The following is a 25,107-nucleotide window of genomic DNA, read 5'->3' as shown; positions in this document are numbered from 1 at the left end:
GGAAGAAGGGGAGCAAAAAACAAAAAAACGGAAAGTGCCCGGGGGCTGAAGGGGTTAAGACTTTTTTTTTTTTTTTTTTTTTTTTTTTTTTTTTTTTTTTCCCCCATTTTTAATTTTTTCTTCTTCCCTCCTCCACACCCAACCCTTCCTCGCCTCCTTAATTCCTCAAACATACTTAAGGCAGCTAAAAATCCTTCCTGGTAAAAACAAGATGGGCAAGCGCGCTCACTGAGGGATCATAATACATCTGCCTATTGAAGCCTATGGAGAGGTCAGGCAATAGGTGATACAGACTGGTTTTACGGCTTTACAGTGTTTACTCCATGTTGCTCCTGTGGTGCATAGAGACAGGAGATCTGAGCGGTGAAGTTTCTCCTTGTGGCGAGCAACAAGTTGGTGTAGGGAGACTTAGGCTGCTTTCACACATCCAGTTTTTGCAGTGCGGCTCAGTCCGGCTCAAAAACCTATGCAACGGATGCTGCGAAAACACCGGATCCGTTGCATAAGTTTTTCCATGCGGCCCGTCCGTCTTTTGACGGATGCGGCTTGATACTGCCGCAGTGCAAAAAAACTGCATCCGGCGACCGGATGCGGTTTTTGCCGCAGGACGCCGCATCCGGCGTCCATAGGTTTGCATTGTAAATAGAGCCGCGATGCGTTTTTTTTTTCGGCTAACAAAAAAATGTGCCAGGCAACGCTTCATCTGGCCGCCGCATGGGCTAAATATGCCGCATCCGGCAAAAAACGGACGCAACGCAAGGCCATGCGACACAATACGGTGCTAATGAAAGTCTATGCAGAAAAAAACGCAACCGGCGGAAAAAAAAGGTTGCGTTTTTTCTGCAAAGCGCCGTATTGTGCGGCACTGCAAAAAACGGATGTGTGAAAGCAGCCTAATAGGTGTGAGAATTTGAATATGGAAGTAGCCTCTTCAGAGAGCGAGACAGGATCACTAGAGCCACCTAATGGAAGTAGCAATACTAAAAGTTAATATTGAATCTTTAAATGCTTTTGGCACATGACTTAGAGTAAGAAGCTAGACTAGAAACTCCCATTTGAATGCATGTAGTTCGGGGTTGTGTGTTACAAAGACACAGGAGAGCCAGAGTCCCTGTCATATGTGTGTGCTGTGTATAGGAGACATCAGTTAATCTCCATCCACTAGCTCAGAGTCAACTGAAGACTATAGAACAAGCGTGCAGAGGCGACAAACTGATGACTGTAGGCTATGCGTCATGTACCGGGCAGAACCAGTGTTCTTTGTTTCCACAAGCTGTTTAGACATGCCTGACACATGAGCCAGGTACGCTGTCATTATTTGATACCCCGTTTCGCCGTAGGTGCAGATCTTCAGGGACCACAGCTGTGTTCGCTTATTTTTGCACTGTGTCCGTATTCTAGCCGCAATATTAAAGACCACCTGCAGACACGTTATCCAATATATACTGACGAAACCTCTGTAGGTGCCCTATGACTTGACTGCGCAGTTATAATCCGGCACTGACCAGCGCTGCTACCTAATATATTTGCATCGCCTCTTTCGGGTAATTGCAGATCCTTTTCTCTGTCGGGATGTTGGCGAGCTCTTTGTACAATGTTATCTCGGATAATGTCTTCTGGAGCTTTATGTTCCTTTTCTATAGTGCATTAATGGCACAGGTATATAATTGAACCACACATCACATCCTCCGTTCATTTTTACGAACATGTCGCTTGTAATGAAGCAGCGGGGTGCGGAGTCAGGTCTGAATCATGGCTCACAGGAGCCTATAATGATAGTGCAGTAACTCCCACTTCTCCAGCGCTCTTTGTGCCACAGACTTCTTTTGATTTACTGCAACCAACTAAGTTTCTATCTCCCGTGTCGTGCTGCCTGTAGTTACAGTTGCTATGTTCTGGAAGTTGGTTTGACACAGCACTAAGGAAATGTGAGCCCAGAGTTTCCTTACCAGATTAGTGCAGGGCTATCCTGCCTTTCTAATTAACCCCTTGCATGTTGATGGGGACGAATGTCAAGGTTGCATGCTGTTGGTCTCGTAACAGCAGGCGTCCTCACATGTATGAACCTGAGATTGTGACTGACCGGTCTGAAAGATGACGGCTATTCCTCCTGATCCCCAACCACCCCATGGATGTGTGTCTTCAAGACAGAGAAGCCATTGCCAAATATTATTAATATTATTATTATTATATTATATAATTTTTATGTATCATTAATCATTATTATTATGAATTAATAATATATTTCTTAAATTAAATATTTTATTTTCATTATTATTTATTTATCATTAATCATTATTATGAATTAATATATTTCTTTGAAAATATATTTAATTTAAGAAGTTATTAATTCATAATAATATAATAATAATAATAATTAATAAATATTATTAAATGAACATAATATTTAATTTAAGAAATATATTAATTCATAATAATTAATGATAAATAATAAATATTTAATTATTTTATATTATCATTAATCATTATGAATTAATAATATATTAAATATTTTATTAATTTATTTATAAAGCACCATTGATTCCATGGTGCTGTACATGAGAAGGGGTTACATACAAAATACATATACAAGTTACAATAGACAGATTGGTATAGAGGGAAGATGACCCTGCCCTTGCACACTTACAGTCTATAGGATAATGGAGAGGAAACAGTAGTTCTGGCGGTGGTGAGGCGGCAGCTCTGGCGGTGGTGAGGCGGCAGCTCCAGCGGTGGTGACCCCATGTCTTCCAAATCTGTTATACAGAACCTACAAAGATGCATGGAGACCCCCGACTGTACATCTAATCGCCTCAATTTTGATATTTTGGACAATACATGACATTACAGCACTTATTTGATCATGGTATGGTAGCACACAACCCTGGACTCCATAATACTACAGTCAAACAATCTATGGACAGAAGTATTGGGACACCTCCACAATTTGCCTGCAGGAGCTTCTGTGACCTCCCTTTCTACATCCATAGCATTAATATGTAGTGATGAGCGAATAGTAACTATTCGTGTTCGGATAATGTTCAGAGTACTATTCCAGTATTTGTCACTGCAATAAAAATCTTGGGGTTCCCCATTGACTTGCATTAGGTTCGTTATTCATGATGAATACCGGAATAGTACTTTGGGATTCGTACGAATAATCCAAATACGAAGTTACTATTCGCCCATCTCTATTATTATGGCGTTGGCCCCTTTGCAGATATAACATCTTTCACAATCATGGGAAGGTTTTCTATAAGATTTTGGCGGTGAGTTTTTGCTCATTCATCCGGAAGAGCATTTATGAAGTCAGACACTGGAGGCCAGGCGCACAATCTCTGTTCTAGCTCATCTCTAATTTTATTTATTTATTTTTTATTTTTTTTGATGGGTCTAAGATCAAGACTTTGTACAGTTAAATTGTTTCCCCACTCCACAATTCAGTAGTAGCGGCTTTACACCACTCAACCCGATGCATGCCATTGTACTTGGTGATCTAAGGCTTACGTGTAGCTTCTCAGCAATTGAAACTCCTATAAAAAAAAAAAAAAATACTAAACAGAGAGAAGCAACTTATTTAAAGCACCACTCCAGCGTTTGTTTTTATTTTTGTTTTTTTCAGCACTAGAGTGGTGCTTTTTAACCTAAGGTGCCTGCACCTACTCCTCCGGCCTTTTCCATTTTATCGGCATCGCTCCGGTCCTGCGGCGCCATCTTGTGACTATCTGACCGGTCAGAAATCAGAAGTTACGTCACAAGTGCTCAATACAAGTGTATGACAGCAAGAACGTGGCTCTCATAGACTTATATTGAGTTGTGTGCTCCATGAAACAGTGGAGCTGCCGATGGGAGCGGACTGTAGGTTAAAAGCACCACTGTATTAAAGCACCACTCCAGAGGGGAAAATAAAAAAAATGGTGAAGTGGTGCTTTTAAAACTCTTATTAAAACAAAAGGCTCCAGGCATGGGCAGTTTTTATGCTGATGTTAATGGAAAATGATGTTTGGACCCTGCCGGAGTGGAGTCAGCGGCTTTTATGCCCTCTGCTCCTCCGCAGCTATTACAGGGCGGCAATGTTATCAGTGAACCTTTTGGAACAAGCCATTCTGTCACCATTGTTTATAAATGAGAAATTCAATGATTGATGTGTGTCCCAATACTTTTGTCCATAGCAGTGCCTCCCTGGTGACTCTGCCTGTAAGGTGCCTCTTCTCCACATTCTGACCATCTATGGTCCTGAACGACCACTTTCTGCTCTGATTCTCCCATTGGTGTGAGATTAGTAGTAAGTGTGTGTGTGTGTGTGTGTAATACGTGCTCATACAATGTGTGTAATGTATATGTGATGAGGAATGTTCCTGGCACTGTGATTGCACAATGTTTGGTGAGAGCTTTCCATTTGGGTAATGCCAGAATTCCCCCTGTTCTAAAATATTAAATATTTTGAGATGAGACCCTCCCTCACATATGTGATAAGGTCTTTAGTGCTGGAGAACATAACAGTCCACGTGGCAAGTGAGATCTGTCCTGTACACATTGTGCTTTGGGTTGTTCATCCTCTTGCATCTGTTTTCCTTTTGACTGGATGTGATCTGCAATGTCTGACTTTTCCACATCTTTCGTTAGAAATCTGGGGTGCAGGACTAGTGTCGGGAGGATGTCTGCTGAGATTAGAGATGGCACATTGGCCCTTTTCTGTCTCTGTTACTAATTTAAGATCCGACACTATCCAAAATGTAATTTTATTGTAATTCATATTTCATTACTATGAGAAGCCTCTCACTCGGGCTGCACATCAGAGCCGGCCATCATTTCACTTCATATGCTTTGGATTTAATCAAACAGTTAAATGCATGATGAATTATATTGGTTCTGTACCTTTATTTAAAGGCACAGTAACCATAACCCACAAATCCCCCTGTGTGCAATCACCATTTATATAAGCGCTGCGTATAATGCATTTCTGCATGTCATTCTCTATGCCTGAGAAACAGTGTGATATGCAACCTGGTCTGGCCCTTAGTTGGTCCCGAATCATTATTGTTGTTCCCTCCTTTTTTGTTTTTCAAACTTTTATATATCTTAGCACCTATTTTATTACCGTTATGTGGCACACATAAGGACGGAGTGATTAGGCTTAAAGGGAATTTGTCACCCAGTTTTTCCTGCCCATCTGAGGGCAGCATAATGTAGAGACAGAGACCCTGATTCTAGCGATGTCACTTACGGAGCTATTTGCTGTAGTTTTAAGAAAATCCCTGTTTTCTCTGCTGCAGGTTTAGCAGTTATATAGAGCTCATGAATATGCTGGACTACCTGCAGCACGCCAAGTAGTCCTGTAATGATGATCTACAGCTGATTAAATAGTGATTTTTATCAAAACTGCGATAAGCAGCCCAGTAAGTGACACATCGCTGGAATCAGGATCTCTGCCCCTACATTATGCTGCTCTCAGATTAGGTGGCAAAAAATACGTGACAGATTCCCTTTAAAGGGAATGTGTGATGAGAAAATGACCTGTTTAGATTTATGTTCTATTTTAATTAAGTGCAATTTATAAGTTGTTTTTTTTTTTTTTTTTAAAAAAAAAAACTTTTGTCACTAGGGATAATTATCACTTTTTTTTCTGCACAGATGACTTTTCAGTAGTCTCATTATCAATAATCATAATATACAAATTACAATGAAAGATTGACACCTGTATCTGTAGTGGAAAATACAGAATCAACAATTATAAGTGATAATCACAGCTCGCCTCCTCCCCCTCTCTTCAGTGATCTTGGCCTAGCTGATTACATACTTCACTACATTTCTGCAAGGTCTCAAACGGTCTGTGGCTGCTAAATTCTGTCTGCCTAAATGCAAGTGGGGGTTGATTATTACACTTCGTCACCAGTGTGAAAATCGTAAAATAAATAGTGAAAATTAATAAAAAAATAAATGCATGTGTGTAAACTATTCAAAAGGGAAAAAAATAACTAACGTCATTCTCTGATGACACATTTCCTTTGGTCATTGCAAAGACAAAAATGTCAAATGTTCCATATGTTTGTATTTGGACACTTTGCATTTCACATGCAACAATTGGAGGGGTGAGGGGAGTGTTCAATAGTAATGATTTTTACTTTTTTGTTTATTTCCTTGCAGACTAAATAATGAAAAAAGTGCACCAAAACTCTTGATAATACTGGAGTATAAGTAACAGCCACTCATGTTTTCTCCTGATCAAGAAAACCACCCCGCTAAAGCACCTGTGAAGTATGGGGAGCTCATTGTACTGGGGTGAGTTGCCTTATTACCTTTTGTATGTGATACTGTATATTGTATACAGATATGGGCAAACTATTAGATCAGTGTGCGTCTGATATTTGGGACCCGCACCAATCCCCAGAAAAAGGGGCATGTTATCTTTCTTCTCTGGCTAAAACGCCACGTCCACCAGGTATCCGTCTGCTACCAAATGAATTTTAAATGACCCATACCTTCATATCGGGGACTTGGCACATATAAATATCATACTAGTGCTGTATATATTACTGGTAGATTGCCTTAGAATATAGATATAGATAAAGATAGAGGTATAGATATATATAGATGTGTGTGTGTGTATGTATGTATATGTGTGTATATATATGTATGTGTGTGTGTGTGTGTATGTATGTATGTATGTATGTATGTATGTGTGTATATATGTATGTATGTATGTGTGTATATATGTATGTATGTATGTATGTATGTGTGTATATATGTATGTATATATATAATATATGTATGTATGTATGTATGTGTATGTGTATATATGTATGTATGTGTGTGTGTATGTATGTATATGTATGTATATATATATATATGTATGTATATGTATGTGTGTGTGTGTGTGTGTGTATATGTGTATATATATATATATATAAAATAAATAAATAAATTAAATAAATATATGTGTATGTATGTATATGTGTGTGTGTGTGTGTATATTATAATTATATTATATTTGATGAGGGGCTTCAGTGCACCAATACTGTAGCCACAAGCTTGGTGCACCTCTGCACCCCTTTATTTTGCACTTTAAAGGGAACCTGTCACCAGTTTTTTGCCCCATAAGCTACGGTCACCACCCCTGGGCTCTTATATACAGTATTCTAACATGCTGGGTATAACATAAAAAAACACTATATAATACTCACCTAAACCAGTCGCAGCAGTGGATGTGGGTCAAATGGGGGTTCTCGTCCGCCGGTGCCGCCTCTTTCGGCCATCTTTGTCGCCGCCTCTGTCGTCCTTCTGAAGCTATGGTGCATGACGCGTCCGTCGTCATACACATTCGCCAGCATTCAGGTCCTGAGCAGCGCAGATCAAAGTATTGTAGTGCGCCTGCGCAGGACCAGCGAGTGTGTGTGACTTTGGATGCGTCATGCACACAGGCTTCAGAAGGAGGAAGATGGCCGAAAGAGGAGTCTCCGACACTGGAGGACGAAGACTCCCATCTGAGCCACACACTGCAGCTACCGGTTTAGGTGAGTATTATAAAGTGATTTTTATGTTCTACACAGCGGCCTGGGCTCTTATATACAGCATGTTAGAATGCTGTATATAAGAGACCACTGGTGGTGGCTGCAGCTTATAGGGCAACAAACTGGTGACAGGTTCCTTTTAAGAGCTTTTCCCACTGATAGACAGCACTTGCTTCCCAGAGTGAGCACTGCCTGAAGTTAGCCTGCGTGTTTGCACACTGACACTGCCCGTGGGTCTTCTCCCTGACTCCTGTCTGCTGATACCGTGCAGGGAGGAGAATAACAATGCTTGGATTTTAATGAAGTTATGTTCTCCAGCTCTGTATCAGTAACGGGTACAGATCCTGTAAGAATTTCATAGGGTCAAAGTCCCTAATATCACTGTGTAGATTGTTTTATAATCCATTTTGACAGTGACAAACTCTTTCAGAAGACGCTATATAGAAGTATCAATGTGCCTCATTGTATAACGTATCCTCTGGGGGTTTCTTGACTTTCTGTAGGTACAATGGCTCTCTACCAAATGGAGACAGAGGGAGAAGGAAAAGCAGGTTTGCTTTACTCAAAAGACTGAAAGCAAATGGGGTGAAGCCAAGTACTGTCCACATTGCCTGCACGCCGCAGGCAGCAAAGGTGAGCGCTCTTCTTTCCTGGATTCGGAGGATCCTGTTGCACTGGCCTGCGGTGTCCTTTAATGCATTTCTATAGCCGCTCTCCCAGCTCAGCCTCTTATTGCTGGTTGTATGCTGCACGCATTGTGATATCTAGTGACATGTATTGGTGCTGACATTACAGCACTGGTCGGGTAGCAATAATTAGTGATGATGGATTTACATAGACTAATCTGTATTGTTCAGAAGGATCAGTGGAGATGTCTGGCAGCATCTGAACCCTCCACTGTCCGGTCACATCACAGGTACATATCCTGGAGGCCTCCTGGCTATATGCACTGCTATCTACGTGTCCGTGCAGCCTCCTAAGCCTTTTAAAAGCCGCCATACACCTAAAATAAGTAAGAAGAGCCTGCCAGTGTCACGGGACCATCCGACCGCCCATCTGCGTGTAGAAGGGTCGTCCGTCAGGAGCAAAGGATCGGACTATTGGGATTTTAATGTCTAATTCTAGCTTTCAAGGAATATTAGCCATTCATAGGAGTCTAGTAATGGCTCTTTCCTCTATCTCCTCATTGTAAATACATAAATACTTGGTTGAGCCAAGTTTTCATTCATGGCTGACGGCTATGTCCCGTTTATGGCCAGCTGAAAGGGATTGTACCCAGTTTAGAGGTTAACCCTTTTCAATATGATGAGGGATAACATTCTGATTGCTGGGGGGTCTGACCGCTGTGACCTCCCGCCCCCCCCCCCCCCCCTTCCCACTCCCCCCTCCCTTCCCCCTCCCCAACGATCTCAAGCACTGAGGCTCCATGTGACTTGAACTGTGGTCGGTCATGTGCACCTTCACTCCATTCATAATAGGATTGTCCAAGTCTTGCCAAACACTGCACTCTGCTTTCTCTTGTTGTCCCATAGAGAAGCATCGAGGTGCCCATGATCAGCCACCACTCCATTCAGAGGAACCCCTGTTTCCTGAAATTGGTGGGGGTCACAGCAGTCCCAGTAATCGGGAAGTTGTCCCCTATCCTCTGTATTATTTGGGGAACCCCTTTAAGACTATAAATGTTTGTGTAACGGAGTCATACTGCTAGAGAACTGGTCCTTCAACGTTTTAAGACATTGGTGCTTTACAGTCTTATTTGCTTTTAAGCCTGAAAATTCAGATCTAGATAGTTACCATCTATATATTCTTAATTGGTAAATACAGTATTGGCAATGGAGAAAGTCGGGTGCATAGTAAGTGGAGGTGACTGGCGGGAACCCCTGCTGCTGGGCGTGGAAAGGTTTGACTCTAGGTGCTGGGTGATGGTGGGATTCTTTCGGCCTTGACTTGGGTATTTAGGTGATTGGTGATGGAAGCAGAAGGATTATTTGCCCCAGATGATGTGTAATAAATAATAATCTATTCCATGGCATTTCCATGTGAAAAGGGGCATACATCATAAAAGCATAAAAGCAAGTACAACACCCATGAGCAATACAAGGCACAGACTGATACAGACCCTGCCCACGAGGGATCAGTCCCCAGGGAATGGGTGAGGATACAGTAGGTGAGGGTAGATGTGGTCATGCAGCGATTTAGTGGAACGAGGGTTACTGCAGTTTGTTGGCTTGTCAGGTCTTCAGTTTCCTATATACGGTATGTATTTATCTATATAAATGTATAATATGTGATACTTGTATCTTTTAGGCAATAAGTAACAAGGACCAGCACAGCATATCTTACACCTTGTCCCGGGCACAAACGGTGGTGGTGGAGTACACACATGACATCAACACCGACATGTTTCAGGTAAGTGTTTGGTGAATGCAATGGCTGCCATTACTTATAGTCCCCCGGCATTTAGTTTTCTGTATAGAGGATCCCATTGCCAGTCCTTTTTTTTTTTTTTTTTTTGTTGAAAAGTCCAATTTTAGTTATATTAATCTCTATACAGATGTCAAATATATTGTTTGGATTTATTTTTTCTTTTATTTTTCTCTGCTGTAATGTATTTCTAGATTGGAAGGTCGACAGAGAGCCCTATTGATTTTGTGGTAACCGACACAGTTCCTGGAAGTCAGAGTAACACTGATACGCAGTCCGTTCAAAGCACCATCTCCAGATTTGCATGCAGAATAATATGCGAAAGAAACCCCCCCTTCACTGCAAGAATATACGCCGCAGGCTTCGACTCATCAAAGAATATTTTTCTTGGGGTAAAGATAAAACTGAAAAGATTTACCGTATCTCAGATTATAAGATGCACTTTTGCTCCCCAAAAATAGGGAGGCAAATGAGGTGTGCGTCTTAAAAACCAAATGCACCTTACCGGGAGGTGGTGGAGAGGGGTCGCAAGTGGCGCGCTGTGCTGGGGCCACTGCATCCTGAAAATGTTGGCGGTGCAGGGTTCAAATATCACCCGGAGGTGGCGCGTGCGCGGATGGAGCTCTCGGCTCAAGACCTCATCTGCGCATGCACTGCCTCCGGCCCATTGATCTCACAGGGGTGGATTTAAAGAAAATGGTGCCTGGAGGTGCCGTGGCACATGCGCAGATGGGATCTCTACTTGTCATTGAGCAGATAGCGCAATCTGCGCATGCGACGACTACGAGCGCTATTTCTTTGAAGCCCACACCACCGACCGTTTCTGAAAATTACCTACCTCACAGCTTCTGGAACACTCGCAGCATCGTGCGGCTTCACCACCGCCCTTGCCTCCTGTGACCCCGGTCCACTGCCATCCCCTTCCCCCGGTAAGAGACCACCTGATTGTAAGATGGACCACATTTTTTTTTTTTTTCCTTTTTATCTAAATTTGGGGTGCGTCTTATAATCTGGAGTGTTTTATAAACCGAAAAATACGGTCATTTTTTTTTTTTTTCCTTATTTTTATTATTGAAGAATGCTTGATTTGTTTTTGGCTTTCCTCCCCTTTTAATAGGAGAAAGCTGCCAAGTGGAAGACTGTAGATGGACAGATGGATGGGTTAACAACAAATGGTGTCCTTGTTATGCATCCACGCCATGGTTTCACCGAGGATTCGAAGCCGGGTGTCTGGAGAGAGATATCAGTGTGCGGCAATGTGTTTAGTTTGAGAGAAACCCGCTCTGCCCAACAGAGAGGAAAAATGGTATGTGCAGCCCGGTAGGCACTTGAGCGGTCTCCCGGTAGGCACTTGAGCGGTCTCCCGGTAGGCCGGCAAATACTCCTGTAAAATGTACAAATGTTTACTTGATCGGATTTCTTGAAGGAATAAAAAAAAAGTCTATTTTCTCATGCCATGAATATATTTATAGCACTTTTCAAGCGAATTTCATCTTGTCAAGCTCAGAACACGCTGTTCCTCTTTGAAAATATGGGAATACTGGATGATGATTCATCGTAACATGTTTTCCTTTATATAACTGGGCTGTTCTTTGACAGATTGAGTTGCAAAAGGCCTGGCATTTGATGTCATTTCTATTAACCACTAGGCTGCTGCTTTTGATTAGACATTAGGCAAGCATGGCACAGGCCAGATGTGTCGCGTGTATTGTACATGTAGAATTTTAGTGCACCATAGGCCTAGAAATCCCTCCCAAATGCATTTGTGTCTTGTCTTTTGCTTCCAGGGGTTTAACTTGTCTGGACCCAATGCATAATCTGTACTAGACCACCCTGGCTAGCATTTATTATAGTAGTGTCATATGTGATAGAAGTGCCTGAAAGGGTTTATTCCCAAAATTGAAATTACTCCCTAACCATAGAATAGGTGCAAATTTCAAACTCTGACCACTGGGACCCTCAACGATCCTGAGGTGTGGATGGGGGCTCTGCAGCCTGTACTGAATTGAGTGCAAATGTGTCTGTGGGGGCTGCGCTGGCAGTGTGTGGGGGGCTGCGCTGGCAGTGTGTGGGGGGCTGCGCTGGCAGTGTGTGGGGGGCTGCGCTGGCAGTGTGTGGGGGCTGCGCTAAGTATCCAAGCACAATGCTCGGCAGCCCCATAGAAAATGAAAACAGTTCAGGCTGCACGTGTGCACCTCTGTTCAAGATAGGACTGCATAGCCTGTTTCCAGAGCCCTGTTTTTGGGATTCTGGGTTTCTCTGTAATTAAACTCCAGCAATATGGCAGTTACCACCTATCCCATGGATAGGTGATTTTAATTTTTTCAGAATAACCCTTTAAAGTCCCCATACGCATTATGCTATCTGAACCTTCCTACTTTGATGTGCCTGGTCAGTCATCTAACTATGGGACTCCTGGCATCATATGTCAGAGGAGAGAAGGATTGAGCAGTGCAAGAAGTGTCCTATAGCTGAATTAACCCTTTGCTGAGCAGTTACCAGTTTGAGAGTCAGGAGGGGTGGCCTTTGGTCACCTTTTACTAGGGCCTGAGTGTATCGCCCCCAGTACATCCATTCTATACACCTCTGGGTCCATCAGTTGATGTTGGTGCAGAATCATTAATTTACTGCGCTACAGCATTTCTTGCCTACTGAGTTGTGTGTTTATACTGGGTGACCCCTCCATGTACTCGGCTTCTGATTGTGCCAGACAGGAAAGAGCTGTGTTTGCCACATCATACACTTACAGCACTTGTCTGACAGGTGCACTATGACTTGTATGATTCACGGTCTTTGGGAAAGGCCTAGGTTTAGAAACGCCAGTATGAAATCTCACTGTTTTATCAGATACATACCAAGATAATCACGCTGTTATTGAGCAGGGCCCCGTGTATACATAGCGTGATGCTCTGCTAAGCTCGGACCAGAAATTCCTGGGAATTCCCGCCAGCCAAACTACACCAGCTCTCATTCTGCTGCCTTCAAGAGCAATTCACACATGGCAATTACTGCGGCCTGACATTGTGTGATCCCAGCCCAGAGGACACTTACTGTCCATTTCTGTCATCAATTAGAAGACCGTTACATAAGAATCATTTTACAATACCCAGTGGGTTAAATGTGTGGGTGCTAATAAACCAGACTGTACTTCTTGTAGAATGGTGTCTGGCATCTAGCTGAAAAGGACATTCGGCAGTAGCATTGCAGACTAATAAAAAAAACCGCGTGTGTGTGTGTATGGATGTGTGTGTTTTCCCCTCTGAATAACCAGAATCCTTAATATTTTGCAGGTGGAAAATGAAAGCAACGAACTTCAGGATGGGTCCCTGATCGATTTATGTGGAGCCACCTTGTTATGGCGCACGGCCGAAGGCCTTTCGAGAACTCCAACTGTGAAACACTTGGAAGCCCTGAGACAGGAAATAAATGCCGCGAGACCTCAGTGTCCGGTGGGGTTTAACACCCTAGCTTTCCCCAGCATGAAAAGAAAGGACGTTGTTGATGAGAAACAGCCTTGGGTCTATCTAAACTGTGGACACGTGCATGGCTACCACAACTGGGGGAACAAAGAGGAACGGGACGGGAAAGACCGGGAATGTCCGATGTGTCGTTCTGTGGGACCATATGTTCCTCTATGGCTGGGATGTGAAGCTGGATTTTATGTGGACGCCGGACCTCCAACTCATGCCTTCAGCCCCTGTGGACACGTGTGCTCAGAAAAAACAACTTCCTACTGGTCCCAGATTCCTCTTCCTCATGGTACTCACACTTTCCACGCGGCGTGTCCATTCTGTGCACACCAACTTTCAGGGGAACAAGGTTACATCAGACTTATTTTCCAAGGACCTCTGGACTAGGTGGCTTTCTGTTTCCTTTTTGTCAGGGCTTGCACTGATCACATAAGCTAAGATGGGTTTAGTTCGCTTTTCGGCGGACTTTTCAGAGTTACCAGGACCCCTCGGCAAGTTTTTATCGGAAAGGAAGGAAACTATACAGAGGCATGGAGAACCGCGGGAGGAAATGGAAAAACGTCTCTGTGCAACCAGACATTTCAACAAAACGGGATTATGCAGATCTGATTTAATTGCCTTCATTACTCTTTCTGAATGACCCACCTCAGTATTAAATTATTTTGTGGAAACTGGGGAGAATACCGTCAGCTCAAACTACATTAGTTTACAGTTCAACACGCATTGTAAGATATAGCATAGGACAATTTTTGTATTTAACTTTTAGTACGGAAAAATTCCCAGCGACTCGCTCGAATCGTCCTAAATATTGACCCCCATGTACTTTGGATGCGCAAAGTACCCCAGGGACAAGTCATCACGGCAGGACAAAGATTGGTTATTTCCTTTCCTTTCTGTGTTGCGGGACGGGACGGGACGGGCACATCTCACTATTGAATCATTGAGGAGTCTGAGGGATCTGTAAATACGCAGCTCATTGATGTCCTCCGTGTTTAGTCTTATCAGATACTAGTCGGTGTGCAGACGTTTGCAACATTTCAGGGTTTTATTTATCGTTAGTAACGTTTATTCAGATTTTATTCCTGAAGTACTTGTGACATTAAGTGTGTCCTTTTTTGAGCCATGTTGGGATTTTTTTCTTTTGGGCAAGTGAGAACCTTTGCACCATTGTACATGCAGATCTTCGTGGGGAACTTATGATTCCTATATTTTTTTTTTTTTCTACTTTTTTTTTTAAATATATTTCCCAGAGCCTACATCCTCTTGCGATTAAATCCTATGATTTCCGTGTTGCAGCAGCAGATTGTACTGTAGAATTTTTTATTTTTTTTTTCTTGTGAATGGTTTGATGATTTTTGGCATAGTGTTCGCTTAAAATCATCTTGATCTTGGTTGGAGAGGTGGAAAAAAAATTAAGCCTTTTAATGGTGAAGCATTCGTGATCTTGAAAAAATGGACAGATGAAAATTGTTTTTTAATTTGCCAATGTAGGGTTTTTGTTTTGTTCCCCCCCCTTCCTCCCGCACACTCAGGAAAAAAAACTACATGGATTGCTACAAAATTTTCACAATCTAATAGAGTAGGTGGGTGTTAAGTTTTGGTTTTGTGGCGCAGTTTTGGTATTCTGAAGTTTTTGCAGAGCCAGAGTTTGAAATGTCATCAAGACAAGTGTCTTAAGCATCAACATACTTTAAGAAGTATAGGCATGTCAACCATGGGGACATGTGGAGGCTGCCTGGTCCTTACTGGGCTCCTCTTTTATAGGCAGGTCAACCATGGGGACATGTGGAGGCTGCCTGGTCCTTACTGGGCTCCTCTTATAGGCATGTCAACCATGGGGACATGTGGGGGCTGCCTGGTCCTTACTGGGCTCCTCTTATAGGCAGGTCAACCATGGGGACATGTGGGGGCTGCCTGGTCCTTACTGGGCTCCTCTTATAGGCAGGTCAACCATGGGGACATGTGGGGGCTGCCTGGTCCTTACTGGGCTTCTCTTGAGCAGGTCAACCATGGGGACGTGGGAGCCTGCCAGGTCCTTACCGGGCTCCTCTTATAGGCAGGCCAACCATGGGGACATGAGGGGCTGCAAGGTCCTTACTGGGCTCCTCTATCGTTGGTAGAATGAATGGGTTATCCTAAACACCCTCCATATGAATGGACAGACATTTTTGGCTGAGCCGAATATGCGTATCCGTAGGGAAGGAGATCTCTGGTTATATATGCTCTTATGATTATGGGCAGCTTGTGCTCAACATTTACATGATGGGAAGACAGCCATTTTGTGTTATTTTTGGGAATGTAGCCTATCAATCCACTAGCAAGTGATTGAGTATGTTTGATCAGCATAGCCATTCTTAGTGTATTGAATTTTTAATCTAATACCCAGCCCCCAAATACCATTCTTATTTCAATTGGTTTAATATTCTGTGCGGATTTATTTCTTAAAGGTGTTCTCCATTTTGGGCAATCTTTTTGCGTTTTTGAAGGGTCACCTCGAGAATAAGCATGCCCTCTAATACCCCAGCAATTGGCGGCAAACTGGGCAGCCCCCGACAGTAAAGGCCGCTTTACACTCTACGATTTATCTGACGATCTCAGTAGCTATGTGACACGCCCAGATTGTAATTACGATTTGCCGAGATCGCACATAGGTCGTTTATTAGCGTTCACACGTAACTATCTCAAAAACGACGCAACATCGTTCAGCGATATATTGTTTGACCAAGGCGGTCGTTTTGATGTTCGTCGTTGGCAGGGTGTCAAACGTACGAATATGTCTGCTGCGTTCCAAACAACAAACAATATTTTAAAAATGAATGACCATTTTCAACCTATTTGCGATAGTTCGGCGTCGCACGTAGGTGTCACGCAACAACGTCGCTAACGATGACGGAAGTGCGTCACTGAAACCGTGACCCTGCTGACATATCGTCAGATAAATCGTAGCGTGTGACGCCGCCTTAAGAGGATCTGGCGTAGAGATGAGGATTCTGAACATTGAGTCCTCTGTTATACCAGAGCTTCTTTGGATACGTGATTTTTATTTATTTTTTTTAGGACAAACCTTTAATATATCAGTGACTTATGGAGCTGAGCAGAGCTTCAAATCTGCCGCATAATCCTAGATTGAAGACCCAACATTTTGGCTGCCGATTGGAAAAATAAGAGCCCCCCCCCCCCCCCCCCCCATATGACCCAATGGAGAGGTATAAAAAAAAAAGGTTAGTTTTTCAATAAGAGGAGATGAAAGTGACATTTTCTTCATATTTGTCCCTGTTCCCATGACACGATGGTTGGTTGTGGATGGGGTGATACTCCTGTGGATCCGAGCCCCGTGCTGGCCTTCAGAGACTGTGGCCCATGTTATCATTTGCATTTTTATTTTGTTTTTCTTTTTTCATGTGTTGCTATTCATTGCTGTTTTTTGTTCCAAATTCTCCAAAACATGATAGATGGATGAATTTTGCGTAGAGTTGGAAATGGTCTTTATTTTTGTCTTTAATTTTAATTTTTTTGTTTTATGACTAAGTCATCTCAAAAATGGCATAAAATTACACTATCGTGGGACCTGAAGTATATTTACACACACATTTTTGCAAATTTTTTTTTTTTTTTTTTTTTAATTTGCTAGTGATGTGGCGAGAAAATCTTGAAATCCCTAACCCTGTTCACAGTGGGGAATATAAAGAAAAGGCATACACAGGTTTGTCTATGTAATAATATATAGAATAAGCTATCCAGCTATCACAAGTCAAGTCCACAAAGGAGTCTAAAAATTTATTTTAAAATAAATAAATTAAAAATTAATCATTCTTTTTCTACGATTAAAAAGGAACATTCAAAATTTAAAATAGTCATATTTGGTCTCGCGGGGTCCATTAATTTCCGAACTTGTGAAATATAAAACTATTTAACCTAATACGGTAAATGCCGTAAAGCAAAAAAATTAAAACACCGGAATTGCTATTTTTTCTGATGCCGTGCCTTCCCAAAAATGTAATAAAAAGCGATCAAAACAAAGTATGTATAATACCGTATTTTTCGCATTATAAGGCTATGTGCGCACGTTTCGTAAATACATGCAGTTACGCTGCGCTTTGTAGCGCAGCGTAACTGCATGCGTCCTGCGTCCCCTGCATAATCTATGGAGATTGTGCAGGGGCCGTGCGCATATGGCGTTTTAGAGCGCAGCGCTTCGGCTGCTGCCCGAAGCGCGCGTTCTAAGAAGTGACATGTCACTTCTTTCGTGCGCTTTGCCGGCAGCCGCTGCAATGTCTATGGCAGGAGCTGCAGGCAGAGAGCATGGAATCGGCTTTTTTTTTTTTTCACTATGGACATTTTCTGCAGCGATTTGAAGCGCACGTGTGCTCTTCAGATCGCTGCAGAAAATTCTGCAGTGACTGTACGCAACGTGCGCACATAGCCTACGCTGCACTATTCCTCCCAAAAATTTGGGAGGAAAATGAGGGGTGCATCTTAAAATCCGAATATAGCTGATCGGGGGGCTTTCTCTGCGGCTACTGGGTACGCTCGGGCGACCGGGTGCCTGTCTGTGCCGGCTGCCTCTGTGTGTGCGCGGGTGGCCTGCTGGCTGCCTCACTGCAGGCGGGTGCGGCAAGTGTCCTAGTGTGTCCGCGGTTCCAGTTTTAAATGATAGCGCCGGGAGTCAGCGCATGCACAGATGGAGCCCTTGGATGAGGGCTCCATCTGCGCAGGCGCCATAATTTGAACTGAGATCGCAGACTGACTGGGACACTCATGACATCGGCCTGCTCCACCACTCACCCGCCGCCATTGACCCGCCACTGCTGCCTCCACTGACCCGCCACAGCTGGCAGCACAACCTCTAACCTCCTGTGACCCTGCTTCACCAACATTGCTGCCCCCCTCTGGTAAGGCCGGTTTCACACATCCGGCTTTTCGCCGGTTTGCCGGATCCGGCGCTCTCCCGTACAGACAATACAGTACAGTGACAGCGCTGTAACTTCCGGGTCACATGCGCCGGTCACATGACAGCATGTGATTGGCGCTTGTTGCGCTGTCACTGTACTGTAGTCACTGTATGGGAGAGCGCCGGATCCGGCAAACCGGCGAAAAGCCGGATGTGTGAAACCAGCCTAAGAGAACACCGGATTATAAGATGGACCTTTTTTTTTTTCTCTCTAAATTTGGGGAGTGTCTTATAATCCGGTGCCTCTTATAAAACGAAAAATACGGTGCATATATAACGATGTGAGAAAAAAAAAAAAACCTCACATGTCATGTCTGAACCCATTTATGGGCTAAATGTTTTTCATAGATCCACTGTTTGTAGATAGAAAACCAGACACGGTCGTGTAAATACGGCCTTGGGTGCCTGCTGTTTTTTTTTTTGTTTTGTTTTTTATTGTTTTTTTTTCTTTCTATCCGTATGCCAGCAAAGCCAATAAGAAGTTTGTAGTACTGTGCGCACGTTGCTTTTTTTTACTTGTGATGGTGGGTGCAGAAAAAAGAAGCAGCATGTTAACTGTTGGTATGGTTTCCCTCCTGCTCCCTGCAGCTGCATTTCTTGGGGGGCATCTTTCTGCCTCAAGGTGTGGGTTTTTTTTGTTTTTGTTTGTTTTTTTTTTTCTTTTTGTGCAGAAAGTTTCTGCAGCGTACGCACATGCCCTAAAGGTTACACAGCCTTTATATGAGCAGTCAGCACCCTTCAAGTGCAGAAATTGTTATATACCAGCACCGGAAACTTTTCTCTTTTGTTGAATACAGGGCTAAAAATTGAGTTCTCGGGACCAGGACTGTAAGGCCATTTTCACACAATCTTGCCTGACCATCTTCTATGCTGACCTGAGCAAACCGCCTCATTGGCACATGTAATGCTGTAATGCCGTTATCTCTGGTCAGGATCCTCAGCATTTGGCCAGGGTATTCCGATTCAACCACAGACCTTTGAAATCAGGCAGGTAGAAAATATATTAAGTTTTATTAATGTAGGACCACGAAAGAACGATTATATATTTTTTTTTTTGTGGAAAAACTATTTAAGGCTAAAATTAGACTGGATATTTAATGAACTAAGAAATTGGCACGGAATTTTGTACCAAAAGTTGCGTGGTTTTTAAAAGGTGGAAGCTGGCACTAAAGAGGACCCATGGTTAGATTTTGCTCTTACTTTGCTCCCCTCAGAATCCCTCATTTTTGGTTCTATAAAATCTGAAATATAGTTCTAGATATGGGATTTATTTAGGGCTAATTCGTATGATCTTTACAAGGGGGTTTGCCTCAGAGGATCCTCTGGGGCGTGTCTTTAGACTGCTCTGCATAATTAGACTGCTAGCTCCACCCTCTTGTAAAAGTCCAAACAAGGCACATATCTCTGAAACAGTATGGCTCATATATATTCTCAATCGGCCATAATGTTCCAGAGATTAAACTTAGACATATGTGAAGTTTTTTTTGCCTATTGAGAAAAAAATGTCTGCCATCTTTCTGTGTAAATGACTGAATCACTTTTAAGCTTTTTACCGCCCCCCAAGAGCCACTTTATATTCGTAATTGTAAATAACTTGCAATTTTAATTTTTTATTATTTTTTTTTTTAATCTATATATATGTGTGTAAAGAGTCCATACTGTAAGATTGAGTTTTATTTCATTTACCGCATAATTTATTTTCTTTGACAAGGAGATCCGGCTTTTACTAGCAGAGGTTGTAACAAAGTTTTTATGGGCATTGGGGTTGGAACGGGTTAATGGGAACCATCCATGATTTTACAAAATGTTATTTAAAAAAAAAAAATAGAAAAAAAATTTGTCTTACTATGCATTTACTTACTGCATAAAAAGATTGTGATTGTAGTTGTCTATGAAGTCATTTTTCTCTTGCTTTTTGTGGCGGCCGTGGCGACATATTTGGATATGAATGTTAAATTATGCAATTTCTGGTCAGCATTATCAGTATGCCTTTTTGTTTCCGGTTTACACCTGCAGCCTGTACATTGGTGAATGTGTATCCACTCTTAAAGAGATATCAGGAATATCTTCTGTATTAGGTGGAGCATTTTTATTTCACTCATTTATAAAGCATTCCTTCTACAAGAACTCTGTTTTAGAGCTAAGCCATAATTGGTGCCCTTTGTGCAGACGAGCATACTGTGTATGAAACCTACATCGAAAATATCTATGGGGCAGTTACTGAGAAACCTTAAGTATCTTTGCATATTAAATGAATTATGTGAAACTTGACATTCTCTTTTTAAGCGTCCACTTTTCTTAAAGCGTTTAGGCATTCTGCCTCTTAAAAACTCATGTAAGTAATAAGAACTGTGAACCGGGCCATACATATCAAGCAACTGTGCGACAGAGGACTACGATCTACCTTGCTGTTAATGTTCATGTGCTTAGAAGGACGTGAACTGATTTCACTTGCTGCCAATGTTCATGTGCCCAACAGGATGTAAGAGTCTAATATCAATCCCAGTGGTCAGCATGAAAATTGCACCCCCACTTCAAAATATATATATATATATATATATATATATATATATATATATATATATATATATATATATATATATATATATATATAATTCTCAACATGTGGGAACAAGAGGATTGGGCATGTTTGAAACCAACTGCCCCATCCTTTTCTTTTAGTCCCTGACATCTGTCTGTGTGTAAAACTGGAGACTCCCATAGACATTAGATGGTCCCCTGAGCCTGCAGGCAGGTTCACCCAACAATTCCTGAAATATACGGCCAGCTTGAATGAAATGGGTAATCAGAAAAGCACCTACTATTTAAATCGGGTTTTTGTTAATTTTCTAAAGTGTCTTTTTTTGTTTGTTTTTTTTCCTCTCTCCGTATCACTATATAAAAAAATAAATAAAATGTGACTGTTAAAATGTCCTCACTGGCCATTAAGTGCAATATTAGACTCCTACTTCTATATAGTTGGCTTTTCAGCAGTCTTTTTATCATCACAGACAGTATTGCAATGAATGGTAACCACTCTATATACAGTAAATAAAGCAGGGTCCACTTCTAACAATAGTTGTCAGTCACCTATTACCACCTCCCCCCTTCTTTTCACACGGACCATTGCCCAGATTTGAGCATACGCAGAAAACTTCTATATAAAAGACAGGATCGGAGTACCGTCTATTGCTGCTAATGTTCCTTTGCCAAACGTGAAGTAGGAATATCATTATCCCTAATGGCCAGGGTAAAAATTGGAAAAAAAAATTATTTTTTTTTTACAATTATAGATTGTGATTTAAAAATAAAATACATTTAACGAAAAAACCTGATTTGAAAACTGACCTGTTCACACATCAGGCACAATCCGGAAAAAAAACGGATAAAACTGATCCGGCGCTGGATCCGTTTTATCCCCATTGATTTGTATTAGCGCTGGATTATGCCTGATGTCCTTGCGTTGCATCTGGCTTTTGACGGATCCGGCGTAATGTCTCACTGAACGTTTTTGGTCTCTGGAAAAAAAATGTATCGCGCCGGATCCGGCGTGATTTACAATAGAAGCCTATGTACGCTAGATCTGGTGCGATGCGGCAAAAACCGATGCGGCCTCAGGATCCGTTTTTTTAAACTGAGCATGCTCCAATTTATTGAAGAAAAACGGATCTAGCAAAAAACGGACGAAACGGATGCAAAAAAAAAAAAAAACGGAAGCGCTGGATCAGTTTTTTTGACGGATCAGGTATACCGGATCCATAAAAAAAATCAGGTGCATCCGTTTTTGCATATTCTGCGCCGTATTCGTTGCATCAAGCACACGCCGGATTGTGCCTGATGCCAAAAAACTGATGTGTGAACGTAGCCTTAGTCATCTTTTCAGAATGTGTGTGTGTGTGTGTGTGTGGCCATTTATGACTTGTTCCTTGAATTTGGCTCCAGTTCTCCTCTGCAGGATTTATCTCTACTTTTCAGTTGACTCTGAACTAAAGGTTGGAGACAATCTGCTCTGATGTCTCCCATACACTGTACACAGATGGATTCCTGCACTTCTTTCTCGGTAGCACTTATGCTGGCTGCTGTGTGGCTGTGACTCCAGCGACTCCAGCACTGGTGTGAAGTATTACATTTGCTTGACGCTGCAGCTCAATCTGCCTGTGTCTGCTTGTCTTTTACTGCTGAGTGTTAAACACACACAAAAATAAAAATAGGTGTCGCCTGACTGTGCTCACTATCTTGCTTTTACCACAACAGATTTGAGCTATTTTTTTTTCCAGAGTGGATGGTGAGGGAAAGGAAAGACGTGGCTCATAAGTGGAGACAAAAAAAAGGTTTCTCTGATGAAATATTACAAAGTTTCTAATATTTACTTTTACTATTGATTTATGTAACAGTTGCTGAAAGGATAGCGACTATTTCAAAGTGTTCGAACAAGGGGGTGGGTGGGTTGTCCTTGCTGATAGAGGGAAAGTAACACAAGATTCATTATTGAATTAAGGGCCACATGCTAATAACTAGGTTCACAGGGCTATAAAAAGATTCTACTTTAAAGGGAATCTGGCACCTTTTTTTTTTTTTTTGCTCCCCCCATCTGAGAGCAGCATACTATAGGGGCAGAGACCCTGATTCCAGTAATGTCACTTACTGAGCTGTTTGCTGTCGTTTTGATAAAATGTTTGTTCTGCTGCAGATTTAGCAGTTATATGGAGCTCAGGAATATGCTGGACTACCTGTAATGATGATCTGATTAAATATTTAATCAAAACTACAATAAACAGCCCAGTTAGTGACACACCACTGGAATCAGGATCTGTTCTGCTGCTCTTAGATTAGGTGGCAAAAACGTAGTGACAATTTCCTTTTTATAGGGACTCTATTAGCACAGGATGAGCATTCACACCGTTACGAAGTACAAGTGTTTGTCCCCGCCATGGTGCACAATCCTTTAAATGCTGGTTTTCGTTCTCCTCCCTTATCTGGATCTATGAAACTGTAAGAGCTGATAAATGCAGAAGAGGAGGGTGGAGATTGGGGGAAAAACAAGCAGGTGGGAAGGCTGAATTTAAATTTGTCCCGCCATGATGCACAAATGCCTGTACTTGGTGTGGACAGTCATTCTGTGCTGACACTGTCCCTCTAATGACCTCTCGAGTCTATAGATAAGTCTTTATGTGGTTTGTCACCATAAGAAATGTACTATATCATCGACTGGAGTTCATTTCTGATGGAATTTCGCACCACGTTTTTTGCTTAAATTGTGACTGTCGGTTGGGCTCTGTGTCATGACAAAGCTCTACCAACCTTGCAAAAGTAGCAACATTTTTGGACAAGTTGCGCAATAACTTTGCCCACGTTTTGAGCACTTTTATGGTAGAAAGCTGCCCGATTAAATGAGGGCCTTTATGGAAAAAAAAATCGAAGTTTCAAGCTTCTGGTAAAAAAAAAAAAACTTAGTGCCAATAAATCACTGGTGATTGATTGGTTCTCTATCAGGCTAATTCTATACATACCTTTAGAGGTCAACTTGGATGTTTAGGTTTTGAAATCCAAGAAAGTAAAGTTTATAAAATCGGCAGCTTCTCGAGTGACAGCAGCTGAGGATCAGATAATATCTGGGGAGGGTATGCATAGTTATCCATACCCTCTAAGAATTAGCATAAGTTTTATATAATCAACCTAGCAGGACCTGTGATGAGGCCATACCCATGTGACCAGAAGGGGCAGGGCCTCAACTAACAGAAAAATGTTGCTTCCTGATATCAGCTTTGTTGGCTGGGGCCCTGTCTCTTCTGGTAACATGATCACAGGTCCTGCTAGGTCGATTGTATAATACTTATCCCCCTCCCTCTTTTAGAATTAGCATGACTATGCATTCCCTCCCACCCCAGATATTATCTGATCCTCAGCTGCTGTCACTCAAGAAGCTGATTATTTTAGAATCTTTACTTTCTTGGATTTCAAAATCTAAACCACCAAGCTGACCACTACAGGTATGTAGAGAATCAGACTGATAGTGCCAGTATAGCACTGGCTTTAGGTAATATAGGAAAATACTGGTGATTTGTTCTTTTTAAAGGGAATTTGTCAGGTCTAATATGCACCCAGAACCACAAGCAGTTCTGGATCCATATTGCTAATCCCTGCCTAGTGGTCCCTGTATACACTAGCATAGATAGAAATACTTTTTCTAAAGATCTCTTTAAAGATCTTTTATCATATGCTAATGAGTGCAGGGACTAGTCCTACTACTTCAGTTTGAAGCCAGGACGCGTACACCCGGCTTGACAGTGCGCATGACCGGAACTCCAGGGTCATGTGCACTGAGCCGGAATCCAGTGATGTTAGTGGAGAAGTGAGTGAGATCATCCTCGGACGCTGCACCTATATTAGCATGTTGGCATGCCCACGGGGGCGTACTAACATGCTAATTGAGCTGACTACCCAGGGGAACAAATGCCCAGGGGACTAGTCTCGCTCATTAGCATATGGTAAAATTTGTTTAGAAAAAGTTTTTCTAAAGATCTCTTTATCTATGCTAGTGTATACAGGGATGGTAAGGCAGGGATTAGCACTATACACCCAGAACTGCTCGTGGAACTACATGATATTCATAGATCTACATGCAGCTGACCTGCTCCTGTCAGGAGGGTGTGCAGCCATGCTGGCTGATGCGATGTGAGACTTGTGCAAGTCCCTTGCAAGTGTGACTCTGGCCTAAGAGGAACCGCAAGCGGTTTGTTTTGGGTTTTTT

The 25,107-nt window shown here is 42.2% G+C and overlaps 1 protein-coding gene across 1 annotated transcript in view; it reads left to right on the top strand.

Annotated features, from left to right (window-relative positions):
- The window catches only part of PELI1 (pellino E3 ubiquitin protein ligase 1), a 52,515-nt gene extending 35,947 nt beyond the window's left edge, over positions 1-16,568 (top strand). The window contains exons 2-7 of the mRNA XM_075339255.1: positions 6,148-6,282; positions 8,015-8,144; positions 9,819-9,920; positions 10,130-10,327; positions 11,053-11,241; positions 13,226-16,568. Coding sequence (XP_075195370.1) covers positions 6,212-6,282; positions 8,015-8,144; positions 9,819-9,920; positions 10,130-10,327; positions 11,053-11,241; positions 13,226-13,792 — 1,257 coding nt within the window. The 5' untranslated portion in view covers positions 6,148-6,211 and the 3' untranslated portion in view covers positions 13,793-16,568. The remainder of the gene's footprint in view (positions 1-6,147; positions 6,283-8,014; positions 8,145-9,818; positions 9,921-10,129; positions 10,328-11,052; positions 11,242-13,225) is intronic.
- Positions 16,569-25,107: the final 8,539 nt, after the last annotated feature.

This window comes from Anomaloglossus baeobatrachus, chromosome 3, assembly GCF_048569485.1.
Source record: "Anomaloglossus baeobatrachus isolate aAnoBae1 chromosome 3, aAnoBae1.hap1, whole genome shotgun sequence".
Taxonomy (NCBI): Eukaryota; Metazoa; Chordata; class Amphibia; order Anura; family Aromobatidae; genus Anomaloglossus; species Anomaloglossus baeobatrachus.
This window is presented reverse-complemented; position numbering and strand designations above follow the sequence as displayed.